Source organism: Phasianus colchicus, chromosome 29 (assembly GCF_987193195.1).
Source record: "Phasianus colchicus chromosome 29, bPhaCol1.hap1.1, whole genome shotgun sequence".
In the NCBI taxonomy this organism is placed as follows: domain Eukaryota; kingdom Metazoa; phylum Chordata; class Aves; order Galliformes; family Phasianidae; genus Phasianus; species Phasianus colchicus.
Window position 1 is genome coordinate 1,645,269 of NC_143464.1, and position 16,572 is coordinate 1,661,840.

General features: G+C 48.1%; 2 protein-coding genes across 2 annotated transcripts; one reads left to right on the forward strand and one right to left on the reverse strand.

Moving 5' to 3' along the window:
* The first annotated feature begins 4,924 nt into the window (after window positions 1-4,924).
* LOC149914506 (olfactory receptor 14A16-like) lies at window positions 4,925-5,890 on the forward strand. Its single transcript, XM_090126391.1, has one exon. The coding sequence runs from the start codon at window positions 4,925-4,927 to the stop codon at window positions 5,888-5,890; it is 966 nt and encodes a 321-aa protein (XP_089982517.1).
* Window positions 5,891-14,344: 8,454 nt separating this feature from the next.
* On the reverse strand, window positions 14,345-15,271 carry LOC149914507 (olfactory receptor 14J1-like). The gene has a single exon (XM_090126392.1). It carries the CDS (start codon window positions 15,269-15,271, stop codon window positions 14,345-14,347), a length of 927 nt encoding a protein of 308 aa, XP_089982518.1.
* Window positions 15,272-16,572: the final 1,301 nt, after the last annotated feature.

Below are 16,572 nucleotides of genomic sequence, written 5' to 3' on the forward strand. Positions count from 1 at the left end.
GGTAAAGCCTCTCTTGGCACTCACTGGTTGAACATCTCAGGCTCACAATCTTCTAACACTATGGCTACATTACACTTCCATAGCTCCGTTACACTTCCATAGCTATGTTACACTTCCATAGCTATGTTACACTTCCATAGCTATGTTTACACTTCCACACAATGTCTGCTACCAATCCATTGTCTTTGGGTATGTTCTGGACTTTTTATTGTGATAGGAGGACAATATTTTCACTGGTTCTGTCTCTTCTTTACCTTAGTGTGTGTACCAGTTCTTCCTAGGTCGAAATGCCCCAGTCTCAACTTGACTCTGTTCAGGAGTTTTCTTTGTAAAAGGTTTCTTATCCTATGCTATACACAGAAAATGTTGGAAACTTCCACTGCAAAAACACGATCTGTCTCTCACAGGCCCATGGCCATTCTGGGCCCTTCTGGACACAAATGAAAAGGGATTGTATTTGCACCATGGTAAAACATAGTATCATTATTATGATTATTAATATCATTATTCAACCTGCTGGGTCATCCTGAAATCAAGATCCGTCTGTCCACATGTGGGTCATTCAAGACTCCTGTAGACACAAAAGGAAACAAAATGCACTCAGTCACATTTGATTGCAAGCATTAAAAATTGACATCTATCAGGTGCTTATTCAGGATACCTTTACCAAACAATTTCTTGCTTCTCACACTTAGGGATTTTGGGGTATAGATAGTACCACTGATATTGCTCCAATCTGAGGCGTTTTCAGCAGTACAGGTTGTTGCAGAATCCCATAGGATCTTTTCCTGGCTTGGTATGAACTTCTAGGATGGTTGTATTCACAGATAGACAAATGGCTTTCATGTTGAGGCAGCCATCCCTACTTCATCTATTAGTTAATTGGTAGGCAGCATTATACAATTGCAAACACCACCCAGATTCAAGTATTTCTGAAAGAAACTTAACCAACCAGTTGGTGAGTTCAGAGATGCCCTTAGCCTGAGAATAGGAGGGAGTGTGGCATACCCAACAAACCCCTTCCTACTTGGCCCAGTCTTAGAATCATAGAAGCATAGAATCCTTAGAGTTGGAAGGGACCTCTGAAGGTCATCCAGCCCAACTCCCCTGCAGTGCACAAGGTCACCACAGCTCCATCAGGCTGCCCAGGGCCTGTGCAGCCTCACTTGGAAAATCTCCAGAGACAGGGCATCAACCACATCAGTGGCCCATCTGTGCCTGTGCCTCGCCACCCTCACTGTAAAATACTTCTTCGTTATATCTAACTTAAATCTACCCTCTTTGAGCTTGAAGCCATTTCCCTTTGTCCTTGCCACGGACTTTGCTGAAGATTCTGTCCCCTTCTTTCCTGTAGCTCCCCTTTAGATACTGACAGGCTGCTCTCAGGTTGCCTTGCAGCCTTCTCTTCTCCAGGCTGCACAGCCCCACCTCTCTGCCTGTCCTCGTAAGAGAGGTGTTCCGTTCTGTGGATCAGTTTTGTGGCCCTTCTTTATACGTGCTCCAACAGCTCCATGTCTCCCCTGTACTGAGGACTCCACATCTGGACGCAGTACTCCAGGTGAATTCTCACCAGCGCGCAGTAGAGGAGCAGGATCACCTCTCTTACCCTGCTGGCCACGCTTCTTCTGAAGCAACCCAGAGTACGGCTGGCTTTCTGGGCTGTGAGGGCACACTGCTGGCTCACATCCAGCTTCCCATCCATGGTCGTGTCAACCACACCTCACAGCTTGGGATTTCATGACTGGCAAAAACAAAAACAAAAACAGAGGAGAGGAGAGGAGAGGAGAGGAGAGGAGAGGAGAGGAGAGGAGAGGAGAGGAGAGGAGAGGAGAGGAGAGGAGAGGAGAGGAGAGGAGAGGAGAGGAGAGGAGAGGAGAGGAGAGGAGAGGAAAAATGGTATTGGAACTGTGCAGAGTGTCACTAGTGCCATGCTTCCAGGTAACAGCCATGTACCATCCTGTGGTTTTTCCTGCGTGACCATGGAGAGAGTATGAGGATGTGGGATAGCAAAACTCACCTCAGCCCTACAGGCATGGGTACGTGAGGTGCAAGGGAAAATAATCACAAGAAAGGGTCCTTCCAGGAAAATAGTGGCTCCACTTTCCAGTGAGCCTGATGGTCAAATCTTGTCTCTGTGGTTGTCAGTGAGCCTTCTGTATTTTACACACAAAAGATGAGTTATGAATACACAAATCAGAACTCGAGGGGCCCTGCCTGCAGCTAGGTAGAGGAAAGGGGCAATTGGGTTTATTGGACTGCATGGATTCAATGGCCTGGCACATCAGGGCCACAGAAATAGGAGGCTCCAGCTGACACTGGTGCACAATGTACTCCAATGCCATCAAGTTATAAAGGAACAAAACCGATTTGTATTTCAGGAGTGACAGGGGAATCCAAGAGTTAACTCTGCTAGAGGCCAAAGTGAGCCTAACCAAATGAGTGGCAAAAGAATGTTTGTGATTACCATTGTGACTGGCCCAGAGGCTCTGTGCATCCCTGCTACAGGTTGCCTTGGGAAAGAGCACTTCAAGGAGCCAAAAAGGGTACTGGTGGGCTTTCAGTACAGCTGCCTTGGAGATGGAGGACATTAAACAGCTGTATAGCTTGTCTGGTCTCTCAGAGGACGCTTCTGTTGCAGGATTGCTAAGAGCAGAACGGCAGCAGGTGCCGATCGCTACTGAAATGGCATGTTGACGTCAATATTGCATCAACAGGGACTCCCTGTTTCTCATTCATCATCTGATTCACCACCTGCAGAATCAAGGAGTAATCATCAAGATTCACTCACCCATTTGGTCCTCTAGACTCACTAATGTGCTATTTGGCCCAAAAGTCTAATGGGGAGTAGAGGCTGAGAGGACTGTCATGGCCAGAATGAAGTCACACCACTGCTAAGCACTGCTGTGCCAGGCATGCTAGAACTTCAGTATGAACTGGAGTCAAAGGTAACCAAGTGATATGTCACAACTGACAGTGGCAGTGCATTTTTCTCCACCCGTCTGTCAGCAGAGTGCAGGCCATATTTGGCTTTTACTTGGAGGGGCAATATGGGACAGTATTTGGGCATGTGTGTTATACTCAGCCACCCTGAACATGGCTAGGCAATGAAGGGTGTACATGAGACAGAGACCATTTTACCCCCAGGGCAGCTGGGAAGTACAGCTTGGGCTGAAGAGAGAGAGAGACTTAGTTCTCCCTATGGCACGTGAATCCATTTTCTCAGCTCAGTATTTCTGGATGATGTTTTGCACAAAAATGAGTAGAGAAGAGGTTCAATTGACTCCACATAGGTATCTTTCACTTCACTTAGAGAGATTTCCCACCAGAAGAACATCTCCAGATCCAGAATGAGGTACCTCAATCAACTCATCAGAGTAATTTTCTTCTGCTTGGGCACCTGTGATCCCTGCCTGTCACTGCCCAGGTGTCCTGTCTGTGTTGGGACAAGGGAGGGTGCCTTTTCTACTTCAGTTTGTCTCTGACAGGAGCAATGACACTGCTGGGAAGGAAGGTGTTCTCCCACTCAGAGGAAAGGAGCATCAAGGACTCCTTCAGTATTTTTCCACGTATCATCCTGTGGAGCCCTAGGGACATCTGCAGGGAGCCCACAGGGATGGAGAAAGGGATCCCTTGTGCCTCTGCTGCTGAGCTGGGCCGGGCTTCCGGGACACAGGGAGCTCATACAGCTGCTGGTACAGGAGCAGCTTCTCTGCACAGTGCAGGACTCCAAAGACATGGCCTGTAGGTGACAACTAGGAGAGAAGGGAGAGAAATGCAACACGTTGTGTAGAAGGGAGAAGGCTGAGTTCATGGAAGGATCAACGCTCTCAGACCTTAACACAGTAAGTCTACATTGGCAGGGCAAAGTACACAAGACCATCCAATCGCTCTAGGTCTTGCTAGACAAATGTATTAGTCAGGAGGCACTCCATGCTTCTTTATTGCAGAGCAGGACCTGCTCCAGCTGAGGGCTTCCGTGCTGCAGCATCAGAGCACAGCCCTGAGGGCTGCATGTCCCAGGATGGCTGCAGGCTGTGCAGCCGGGGCTGCAGCCGGGTGCCCAGGGCTGTCCTGCAGAGCAGGTCCCTGCTGTGCCCCAGGGGCTGCAGCCGGGCCAGGGACTCTGCCGCCTGCCAGGCTCAGCACTCAGCACTCAGCACTCAGCACTCAGCACTCAGCACTCAGCACTCAGCCTGCCTGGGGAGCTGCCCAGGGCGCTGCGGGGAGACGTGTGGGTGGAAGGAGCCCCCCAGCAGGGCAGGGCAGGGGCCTTCTGCTGCCACAGCTGCTGCGTAGGAAGGGGCATCACAGTTCCATAGCACCCCAGAGTAGTAAAGAGGGGAAACAAAGCAGGGATTTTCCTTTTATATTATAGTGCTTTTATATTACTTTTAGATTCATTTTATACAAAAAGGATTGGAGGCTGAAATCTAAACGGGGTTTTCTACTTTGAGCGCAGCTCTGAGACTCCCGAATTCTTATCAGTCATTTGTTTTGTGTACAGTCACACTGAATGCCCTTTCAGTCTGTCCTTCCCCAGAGGATGGAACCAGCTGAAATAAATGTCTTTTTCTGCAGACTTGAATAATGCCCTTATCCTGCAAACAGGCAGCTTTCTCAAACAATAATTTTATAATAACAGCACAGAGGCTGGGGTTGAGGGCTCTAAGAGCAGTTGGAGTAAAGATATGAGGCATAGAAAGAGCTCCTAAGATGATAATATTCAGGGAATGGGATATGAATAGAAAATAAAAGAAGTAAGAGCTCCTTAAGCCTCTGCTTCTTACAGGATGCTGAAGATCATGAAGTTAAGCTCAAGTTATGGATTTAAATGAGCACTTTCTGCAGGAGAAAGAATAAGCATGGTCTTGATTAGTCATTATCTTCTGCTCTCTGCACAGGACTCCATGTCCAGGAACTGCAGATGCCCAACAGCAGCTCCATCAGCGAGTTCCTCCTGCTGGCGTTGGCAGACACGCGGCAGCTGCAGCTCCTGCACTTCTGGCTCTTGCTGGGCATCTACCTGGCTGCCCTCCTGGGCAACGGCCTCATCAGCACAGCCGTAGCCTGCCACCACCGCCTGCACACCCCCATGTACTTCTTCCTCCTCAACCTCGCCCTCCTCGACCTGGGCTGCATCTCCACCACTCTGCCCAAAGCCATGGCCAATGCCCTCTGGGACACCAGGCACATCTCCTATGCTGGATGTGCTGCACAGGTCTTTTTCTTTTTCTTTTTGTTTTCAGCAGAGTATTGCATTCTCACCATCATGTCCTATGACCGCTACGTTGCCATCTGCAAGCCCCTGCACTATGAAACCCTTTTAAGCATTAGAGCTTGTGCCACCATGGCAGCAGCTGCCTGGGGCACTGGGGTTCTCTATTCCCTGCTGCACACTGCCAACACATTTTCACTGCCTCTTTGTCATGGCAATGCTGTGGATCAGTTCTTCTGTGAAATCCCCCAGATCCTCAAGCTCTCCTGTTCAAAACTGGGTCTCGTTAGGGAAATTAGGTTTCTTGTGGCTAGTAGTGTTCTTTGTTTTGGCTGTTTTGCTTTCATTCTGTTCTCCTATGTGCAGATCTTCAGGGCCGTGCTGAGGATGCCCTCTGAGCATGGACGGCATAAAGCCTTCTCCACGTGCCTCCCTCACCTGGCTGTGGTCTCCCTGTTTCTCAGCACTGCCATGGTTGCCTACCTGAAACCCCATTCCATTTCTTCCTCACCTCTGGATCTGTTGGTGTCATTTCTGTACTCAGTGTTGCCTCCAGTTTTGAACCCCCTCATCTACAGCATGAGGAACACGGAGCTCAAGGATGCTCTGTGGAAACTAATGGTCAAATGTGTTTTGAAATCAATGAACTGCCCATCTTCTATGCGTGACTTGTAATTCAGATTTGAACATAATCACGCTGTTCTCTTTTGGTTTGAGCATTCATTTCTTAAGTGTTATTTATTGAATGTTTTATTCTGTGTTTTTTTCTGTGTTTTTTCCAAACTTTTTCACTGAAACTTCATTACACCTATCCATTTCTATCCGGCTTGTACCTATGCAGTGTAACCCAGACACACTGTACAAGAGGAACCAGGCTCTCTGTGAATCTCATCAGAGCAAAGGGAATGCAATGACTTTGTCTGTCTTTCTTCCTGTGAGACATTTCTGGAGTTGCTGGGGTCAGCTGTTCTCAGCACCCCATAATCCAGCATGAAGCATTCGGCTGTTAATCCAACTGTGCGGTGACTGCAGCCTGCAATAGCTGACGGGCCATCCCTTGGCGCCTGGCTGGGGTCTGTGCTTCCAGGATCACATCTGTCAGTGCCTCTGACTGTGGGATCCTCTTTGCCGAAGCACCTGGTAGGGCCTATAGAGGAAGAAGGAGGTTTGTGTAAGAGATTGTGATGGCTCTTCTGCGTGTGTACACACCTCAATAGCAGGAGGGACGTGACTTGGTCGTGTCTACTTGAGAAGCTGGCACGTGCCTTGGAAGATGATGGTGAGGTTCCTTCTTCTCAATGGCTGACTGGCCACAAGAAAGCTGATTTGTGGCATATCCATGAGGAAGTGATTTCCAACATGATGGAGTTGACCTTGGTAGTGGAAATGTGGAAGTGGGGAGGGGGGTAAAACTCCCTCAAAGTGCAGCTTGAAAGCTCGAGACTGGGCATGGGGAAGAAGAAATGCCACTGGAAGGGTGATGATGTGGGGCCATGCTGAGGGACCACTCAGCATGGCTTTGTGTTTCAAAGGAAGTTCCGAGAGGCTTGAGATACATCAGTGAAATGATCGCAATGCAGTGAAATGATCTCTCCACCCAGAGCGGGGTGGGGAGGAGAGGTGGGCGTCTGCAGATCACAGGGAAATAGGGGCTGGGCTGGAACAGCATTGGAAATCCTGCAGAGGAGAAGGCAGTGGGTGCTGGTGAGGATGGAGGGCTCCAACAGCAATAACGTCTTTGTTCCCTTGGCTATGGTTTGTGAGGAGATTTATTATGCTCGTGGTGATTGGGCCTCACTGCTTCCTTGTATCCCTGTGCAGAGGCTGGTTGGTGTCACACTGTTGTCATTCTCGTGGCGCAGAATTCTGCCCCACCCCAGCCGTTCTACTCACACTTCACTCCGTGTTTGTCTCACACATTTCTTGTGGTTTATTCACACTTCACTCCTGGCTAACTCACAGATTTTTCAAGGAATCACTCACTCTTTGCACAAGGTTTGCAGACTGTTTACTCTGCATTTGCTCTTACATTACTCCAGGTGTACTCAAACCTTACTTTGGGTTTTACTCACCGTTTACTCCATGTTTACTAACACTGTACTAAGTATTTTCTCACACTTCACTTGGGGCTACCTTGCACTTTACTCCGGGTTTACTCGCACTTTACTCCAGGTTTACTCACACTTCTTTTTTGAGTGTCTGACTCATACTAACTCTGGGATTTACTCACACATTGCACCGGGTTTGCACACTCTGTTTACTCTTACTCTTCTCCGGGTGGACTCACACCTTACTCTGGGTTTTACTCACATTTTACTTCCCATTTACTATCACTTTACTCCTCGTTTTCTCTCACTGATCTTGGGCTTACCTCACACTTTACTACAGGTTTACTCACACTTTACTACAGGTTTACTCACACTTCTTTTTTGAGTGTCTTTGACTCGTACTAACTCTGGGATTTGCTCACACACTGCACCGGTTTTGCACACTCTGTTTACTCGTACTCTTCTCCGGGTGGACTCACACCTTACTCTGGGTTTTACTCACATTTTACTTCCCATTTACTAACACTTTACTCCTCGTTTTCTCTCACTGATCTTGGGCTTACCTCACACTTTACTCTGGGTTTACTCAGTCTTCTGAGTGTTTGACTCACACTTTACTCAAGGTTTACTCAAACTCTTCTTCAACTTTACTCACACTTTACTCTGGGTTTACTCACACTTTTCAGTGGGTTTCACTGACACCCTCCTCCAGGTGTGTACGCTCTCTCTTCCGGGCCTCTCCACACTTTACTCTGGGTATTTCTCACACTTGACTTATGGCTTACTCACAGTTTTCTACCTGTTATACTCACACTTTGCACAAGGTTTGCACAGTCTTTATTCTGGTTTTACTGTTATTCTACTCCGGGTGGACTCACACCTTTCTCTGGCATTTACTCACACTTTGTCCCATGTTTGCTAGCACTTTATTCAGGGTTTTCTTACACTCGATTTGGGGTAAGCTCACCCTTTACTCCAAGCTTTCTCACACTTTACTCCGGGTTTACTCACAGTTCCTTTTTAGTGTGTTTGTGACTCACACTTTTCTCAAGGTTTACTCCAACTTTTCTTCATCTTTACTTACTCTTTACTCTGGCTTTACTCACACTTTGGGTTTTACTGACACCCTACTCTGGGTGTGTACACTCTCTCTTCTGAGCCTACCCACATTTTTCTCCAGGTGTCACTCACACTTTACTCTGTGTTTACTCACACTTTACTCCTGGTTTACTCACCGTTTTCTAATGGTTTTACTTAAACTTTGCACAAGGCTTGCACACACTTTTCTCTGGCTTCACTCTTATTCTAGTCTACCAGAGTCAGGTGTGAGTCAAACACACTGAACAAAGAAGTGTGAGGTAACCCCAAGTAAAGTGTACGAAAACCCAGAGTAAAGAGTCAGTAAACGTGGAGTAAAGTGTGGGTAAGACAGAGAGGAAGGTGTGAGTCCATTGGGAGTAGAATCAGAGTAAACCCAGAGTAAAGAGTGTGGAAGTCTGGCGCAAAGTGTGAATAAAACGGGTAGAAAAGTGTGAGCATACTCGGAGTCAAGTGTGAGTGACACCCAGAGTAAAGTGTAGGTAGGCCCAGAAGAGAGAGCGTACACACCCGGAGTAGGGTGTCAGTAAAACCCGGAGGACAGTGTGAGTAACCCAGAGTAAAGAGTGAATGAAGTTGAAGACTAGTTGGAGTAAACTTTGAGTAAAGTGTGAGTCAAACACACTAAAAAAGGAAGTGTGAGTAAACCTGGAGTCAAGTGCGAGTAAACTTGGAGTAAAATGTGAGGTAAGTTCAAGTAAAGAGTGAGAAGACCTGAAGTAAAGTGATGATAAACATGGAGTAATGTGTGAATACAACCCTGGGTAAGGTGTGAGTCCACCCGGAGAAGAGTAAGAGTAATCCCAGAGTAAAGAATGTGCAAGCTTGGTGCAAAGTGTGAGTAAAACAGATAGAAAAATGTGAGTACACCGAGAGTGTGAGAAAACTCAGAACACTTTAGTGTGAGGAAAGTTGACTAAAAGTGTGAGTAAAACTTGAGTAAAGTGTGACTCCAACACACTCAAGAAAGAACTGTGAGTAAGCCCAGAGTAAAGTGCGAGTAAACTTGGAGTAAAATTTGAGGTAAGCCCAAGTGAGGATAAACAGAGTAAGGTTTTAGTAAATGTGCAGTAAAGTGTGAGTAAAACCCAGAGTAAGGTGTGAGTCCAACCGGAGTAGAGACAGAGTAATCTCAGAGTACAGAGTGTGCAAGCCCCATGCAAAGGGTGAGTAAACTCAAAGTAAAGTGAGAGAAACACCCAGAGTAAAGTGTGGGTAGGCCCGGAAGAGGGAGTGTACACAGCCGAAATATTTCACTCTCACAGAGTTAAATAGCTCAATCTATGCCTGAGACAGGGGGTAGTAGGCCCTTGGTCCTCCCCCAGACCCACAAAATTGGAAGGGAAAGGGAAAAGGGACAGGGAGATGGGAGCTGGGCTCAAGGAAGGAAAAAAACAGTGGCAGTGATCTATGGAGGAAAATTTACCTTACTAACTATGATATCGGAATGCAAGATAACAATATAATACAATCTAATTGAAGCTGAGACTAATAAATAAGATAGGAGAGAGAGAGTTCCTGAGACCGAGTCAAAGCTGGAAAGCTTGGAACAGCTAGGAAAGCACCCTCCAGCACCCACTGCCAGGCAGTAAGAGCCCGCCCCACCCAGAAAGGTCAGATCCCATGACTTCTGTGATGTATAGGGATAGGTACCTGGAATTGGAGCATTAACACTTCCGCTCCCAGTGCACTACATGATGGTATGATATGGAATACTGAAAACCAAAAAACATAAAACTATGACATTCCACCCCTTGCTCTACATCACTATACACCCCTTGCTCTACATCACTGGAGGCCACCCAGTGGTTGCCTCCACCATGGTAAGCACATAACACTTACCACTGTGAGATCATGGCAAGGTGATAGAATCAACCTGCCATGCCTCCCCATATTTATTCATTTGCCATCGCCCTTCCCCCCAGAGAGTTTTTATCCTCTTGGCTTGTTTAATCGTGGCACATGTATCACAGTCATGAATAACCTGTGCAATAGCGTCTATTGTTAAGTCCACCCCTCGGTCTCTAGCCCACTTATGTTTTGCATCTCACCCGTGATGGCCTGAGGTCTCATGGGCCCACCGAGCTAGAAGTAATTCACCCTTGTTTTCTGCCAGTCCAGGTCTATTGGAGCCACCTCAATTTTGGCAGCTCGGTCTAACTGATGGTTATTTTGCTGTTCTTCAGTACCCCGACTCTTGGGCACATGAGCATCTACATGGTGCACCTTTACAACCATATTCTTTATTTGGGCAGCAATATCTGAGCACATTTCAGCAGGGCAAATAGGTTTACCCCTCCACTGCCAGTTATTGTGCTCCCACTGCTGTAACCACCCCCATAGAGCATTTGCCACCATCCATGAGTCAGTGTGAAGATAAGGCATTGGCCACCTCTCCCATTCAGCAACATCTATGGCCAGCTGGACAGCCTTTACCTCTGCAAATTGGCTTGATTCTCCTTTCCCTTCAGTGGCCTCTGCAACGTGTCGTGTGGGGCTCCACACAGCAGATTTCCATCTGCGATGCTTCCCCACAATACGACACGATCCATCAGTGAACAGGGCATATTTCTTTTCATTTTCTGGTATTTCATTGTATGGTGATTCCTCTTTAGCACACAATACTTCTTCTGCTCGTGACATTCCAAACATTTTTATGTTCAGACCAGTCCATGATCATCTCTAGGATTCCTGAATGGCTGAGTTTTCTCATCTGCACTCTGTTTTGCACATCTGCATTGTGTAATCAGCGCAGTCAGCTTACTCCAAGTGGCATCAGTATCATGGTGGATGGAGGGAACCTTTCCCTTGAACATCCAGTTCAACACTGGCAGTCGAGGTGCCAGAGGAGCTGTGGTTCAGTACTGATTACTTCAGCAGGAGCCTGAACTCCCTCATACGCAGCTAAGATCTCCTTCTCAGTTGGAGTGTAGCACTTTTCGGACCCCTTGTATGCTTGACTCCAGAATCCCAGGAGTCAGCTTCGGGTCTCTCCTGAGGCTCTTTCCCACAGACTCCAAGTAGAACTTATCTCCTGTTTAATCTGTTCAAAAGCCTGCTGCTGCTCAGGACCCCATGCAAAATTATTCTTCTTCAGAGTCACCTGCTACAGGGGGCTTACAGTGAGGCTACAGTCTGGAACATGCATTCTCCAAAAACCCACTACACCCAGAAAAGTCTGTGTCTCTTTCTTAGACATGGGCGGAATCATGGAGATTTTGTTGATCACATCTGTCGGGATGTGACGATGTCCTTCTTGCCACTTTATATCTAGGAACTGAATTTCCTGGGCAGGTCCTGAAAGGTGAGAAGGGCCCCATAAGTGAACATAAAAATGTAAGAAAGCTTCACAGTGACTGAAAACAAGGGGGGGGGGGGGGGGGGAGGGGGGAAGGGACAATAGTTAGAGATAATTTATAGAAGTAAGAATGTAGAGCTTGTTAGAAAAATAAGGGATGGCAGACACTGGGTCTGGCATGTGCACCCAGTGTACACACACCGCTGAATAAACCAGACCTGCTTTGTAATCTTACTTGGGTTACAGAGTTTGATTCCAAACATAACAGTGACCAGTGTCATATTCTCCTCAGTCCTGCTGGTAAGGAGGAGAGCCCTGGGGACTGGACAGGTTCTGGCTGTCAGCAGTTGTTTGTGCAGCGGTTATCAGCAACAGGCTTTTATTTTATGGGAACAGGAGACTCAGTACACAGGGAGAAGAAATGCCCAGCATCAGTGCAGGAGGGGAATTGATTGAATGACAGTTCCCTGCAGCTTTGTCAGAAGGAACTTGGGCTCCTTGTGGACAACAAGCTCACCATGAGCTAGCAATGTGCTGTTTCTGCAAAGGAGGTTGAAAGCTGCTGGGCAGCAGTAGGACTAGCATAGCCAGCAGATCAAGGGAGGGGATCGTTCCTCTCTGTCCAGCACTGCTAACATCACTCACTCACCAGTACACACGGAGCACTGGCTTAGGGAAGCAGGACCAACAAAGATCTTCAAAAAGTGGACTGGGTTCACCTTCCTAACAGGTGAGGCTATGAGAGCAGGGCATGTCCAGCCTGGAGATGAGAAGCTCCAAGGAGACATACCTTGACAGTGTATATAAACATCTGACGGGAGGCCAGAAGAAGTGGGAGCCAGGCTCTTCTCAGTGATGCCTAGCAAAAGGACAAGGGGCAAATGGATCCAGATGAAACACATAACATTTCACCCAAGTCCAGGGAAGAATTTATTTACTGGGGGCTGCTGATCACTGGAACCGGCTGCCCAGAGAATTTCCTTCCCTGCAATCAAAATCAAAACCAAAAGATGTAACCAAAAGTTGTGTAGACACACTCCTGGAAATTCAAGTCAAATCTACAGCCCTATGTCCAGATGGAGGCCTGTGACGAATGTTGTCCTTGGGACAGGTGATCTGCAACATCTTTATGAATGGCACAGACAGTGGGATCAAGTATTCCCTTAGCAAGTTTGGTGATCACACCAAGCTGAAGGGTGCAATTGACACAGCAGAAGGAAGGGACACCATTCAGAGAGACCTGGTTGGATTTGAGAAGGTGGCCCAGATGAACCTAATAAGATTCAACAAGGTCAAGCACAATGCACTGCACTTGGGTCAGGGCAATCTCAGATATTTCTACAGAGTGGGAGAAGATCTCGTAGAGAGCAGCCCTGCAGAGAAGGTCTTGGGAATCCTGATGAGTGAAAAGCTGGACATGAGTCAGCAATGTGCAGCCCAGAAGGTCAACTGTGTTCTGGGCTGCATCAGATAGGAGTGCCCAGCAGTGGAGGGAGGGAATTGTCCCCCTCTACTCTGCCCTTGTAATGCCCCAGCTGGAGTAGTGCATCCAGCTCTGAGGTCCCCAGCACAAGAAGGATGTGGAACTGTTGGAGTGAGTCCAGGGCAGCACCATCAGAGAGCTGGAGCACCTCTCATATGAAGAAAGGTTGAGGTCAGTCTGGAGAGAGCTCTAGAGAAGCCTCACTGCAGCTTTTAAATAATTAAAGAGAGCTTATAAACAAGAGAGAGACCGACTTTTTGCTTAGGAAGAACGTGATACAAAATGGGGCAACATTTTAAACCAAGAGACAAGACATTTGGATTATACAATAGCAGGAACGTAGTTACTCAGGGAGTGGGAAGGCACTGGTACAGAGAAAGAGGGCAATCTGGAGGTCCTCAAGGCCAGGCTGGATTCAGCCCTGGGCAACCTGATTTGGTGGGAGGCAACCCTTCTCTTGATGGGTACTTAGGAAGGAATTGTTAAGGCCCCTTTCCACCCAAGACATTCTATGGTTTTATAATACCAGAATAAATGCCACCAAGAAAGGAGCTCTTGGTTCAGCACTCAATCACTTCCAGATCACCTAGGACTCTCAGCCTGTGTCCTTCAGTCTGTGGAGAACTCCAGCAAATAATAATAAAAAAAGAGCAACTCTGCAACCACAGGACTGCCACTGTGAGATGCAACAGGGCTGCTGTGAAATGACATGAGACCCAAGGGCTACCAGGAGCGTAGAGGTACAGCATGGGTACAGGAGTGTAGGAAAGCATGGGAGTGGAAAGAGCAGCACTCAAAAGACCACCTCCTGCCCTGCCCATCGCCATGGCCCCAGCAAAGAAGCAGCCCCGGCTCAATGGGCACAGATAGCGGGAGACAACCAGGCAGTGAGGAGCATCGCCCAGGGACACCAGGGCTGCTGCTCCATTTGGCAGCTGGGCTTCTGGTCCCTGAAATCCTCCTGCATAACAACTTTGTTCCACCAGGTCCAGAGCAGAAGGAGAGAAATGGCTGCTGGAAGAAATGAACTTCTTCTGGCTCAGTTATAGTGTTTATCTACAGAGGAACCCTACTTCTGTAGGTACATGAGATGACTGGGTCAAAATAAACAGCTAACAAGTAGGAGGCTTAAATTCAAAATGCAAGTTTTAAGAAATAGCAACAAAGAAAAATAACAAAATATTGTTCTAATAGTTTCTGAGCTACTGTGGGATTCTTCTAAGAGTCCGCAAAGCGTCCTTGAGCTCCTGGTTCCTCATGCTGTAGATGAAGGGATTCACAGTGGGAGGTATCACTGAGTAGAGAAATGAAACCATCAGGTCAAGGGATTGGGAGGAAATAGAAGAGGGCTTTAGGTAGGCAAAAATCACAGTGCTTACAAACAAGGTGACAACAGCCAGGTGAGGGAGGCACATGGAGAAGGCTTTGTGCCGTCCCTGCTCAGAGGGCATCCTCAGCACAGCCCTGAAGATCTGTGCATATGACACAACAATGAAAACAAAACATCCAAGGACTACAGAAAAACTAAGAGCAAGAATCCCAGTTTCCCTGAGGATGTCTGATTCTGAGCAGGAGAGCCTGAGAATCTGGGGGATTTCACAGAAGAACTGATCCACAGCATTGCCTTGGCAGAGAGGCAGGGAAAATGTATTGGCAGTGTGCAGCAGGGAATAGAGAACCCCACTGCCCCAGGCAGCTGCTGCCATGGTGGCACAAGCTCTGCCATCCATCAAGGTCCCGTAGTGCAGGGGCTTGCAGATGGCAACGTAGCGGTCATAGGACATGATGGTGAGAATGCAATACTCTGCGGAAAACAAAAACAACAAAAAAAAGACCTGCACGGCACATCCTGCGTAGGAGATGTGCCTGGTGCCCCAGAGGGCATTTGCCATAGCTTTGGGCAGAGTGGTGGAGATGCAGCCCAGGTCGAGGAGGGCGAGGTTGAGGAGGAAGAAGTACATGGGGGTGTGCAGGCGGTGGTGGCAGGCTACGGCTGTGCTGATGAGGCCGTTGCCCAGGAGGGCAGCCAGGTAGATGCCCAGCAAGAGCCAGAAGTGCAGGAGCTGCAGCTGCCGCGTGTCTGCCAACGCCAGCAGGAGGAACTCGCTGATGGAGCTGCTGTTGGGCATCTGCAGTTCCTGGGCAGGGAGTCCTGTTCACAGAGCAGAAAATAATTACGAGTCAAGATCATTCACAGACACTCCTCTGCTACACTATAGAAGTATTTTCTTTCTCTATGGAAAATGTTCATTTAACTCTTTAACTTGAATTTATTTTCATGAGCTTCACCATCCCTGAAGACGGAGAAGCTTAAGGAGCTCTAATTTTCCTCTTGTTTCCTAATCATATCCCAGCCTCCTGGATATTTTCCTTCTATGAGCAATTTCCATGTCTCATATCTTTATCCTGTCTGCTCTCGGAGTGCCCATCCCTACCTCTGTGCCCTTAAACTTCTGTTAGAGAAAGCTGCCTGTCTGCAGGATAAGTGCTTAACGTGTCTGCAGGATAAGTGCATTATTCATCTCTGTGGAAAACAATGACAATTTCAGCTGGTGCTGTCCTTTGAAAGATGAGAGTTTGAAAGTACTTTAGGAGATTGTTCGCATAACAGCAGACTGAGAAACGTGCAGTTCAGGATTCTCAGAGATGTGTTCATATTTCACAGTTCCTTTTAGATTTCTGCCTACGACTTTTTCCTCGTCCCTAAGAACAAGAAATGAAAAATCCCTGCCTTCACACTCCTCTTGCAAAGTGCCTTTGGAAACAGCCTACAGTGCAGTGTAGCTGTGATCCCCCTGCCCAGGCAGCAGCTGTGGCAGCAGAAGGCCCCTGCCCTGCCCTGCCCTGCCGGGGGTCTCCTTCCCCCCACACATCTCCCCACAGCGCCGTGGGCAGCTCCCTGGGCAGGCTGAGTGCTGAGTGCTGAGTGCTGAGTGCTGAGCGCTGAGTGCTGAGTGCTGAGCGCTGAGTGCTGAGTGCTGAGTGCTGAGTGCTGAGTGCTGAGTGCTGAGCCTGGCAGGCGGCAGAGTCCCTGGCCCGGCACACAGCCCCTGGGGCACAGCAGGGACCTGCTCTGCAGGACAGCCCTGGGCACCCGGCTGCAGCCCCGGCTGCACAGCCTGCAGCCATCCTGGGACACGCAGCCCTCAGGGCTGTGCTCTGATGCTGCAGCATGGAAGCCGTCAGATGGAGCTGATGGATAAAGAAACACTGAGTGTTTAGATGCTGACCTGAAATGGGATGTCCTAAATTTACTGATTCCAGCAATAAAAACTGATACATTGCCTGCAGCCAGAGACTTACCTTGTCAATGGCTGTGAGCAATGCTTCTTCCATGAGCTCACAACCCAACGTGCCACACTGCCTGTTAGTTCTTTTCCTTCTTTCCTCTCCCTGTCTCTTGCAGATCATGCCCACAGACCTGCTGCAT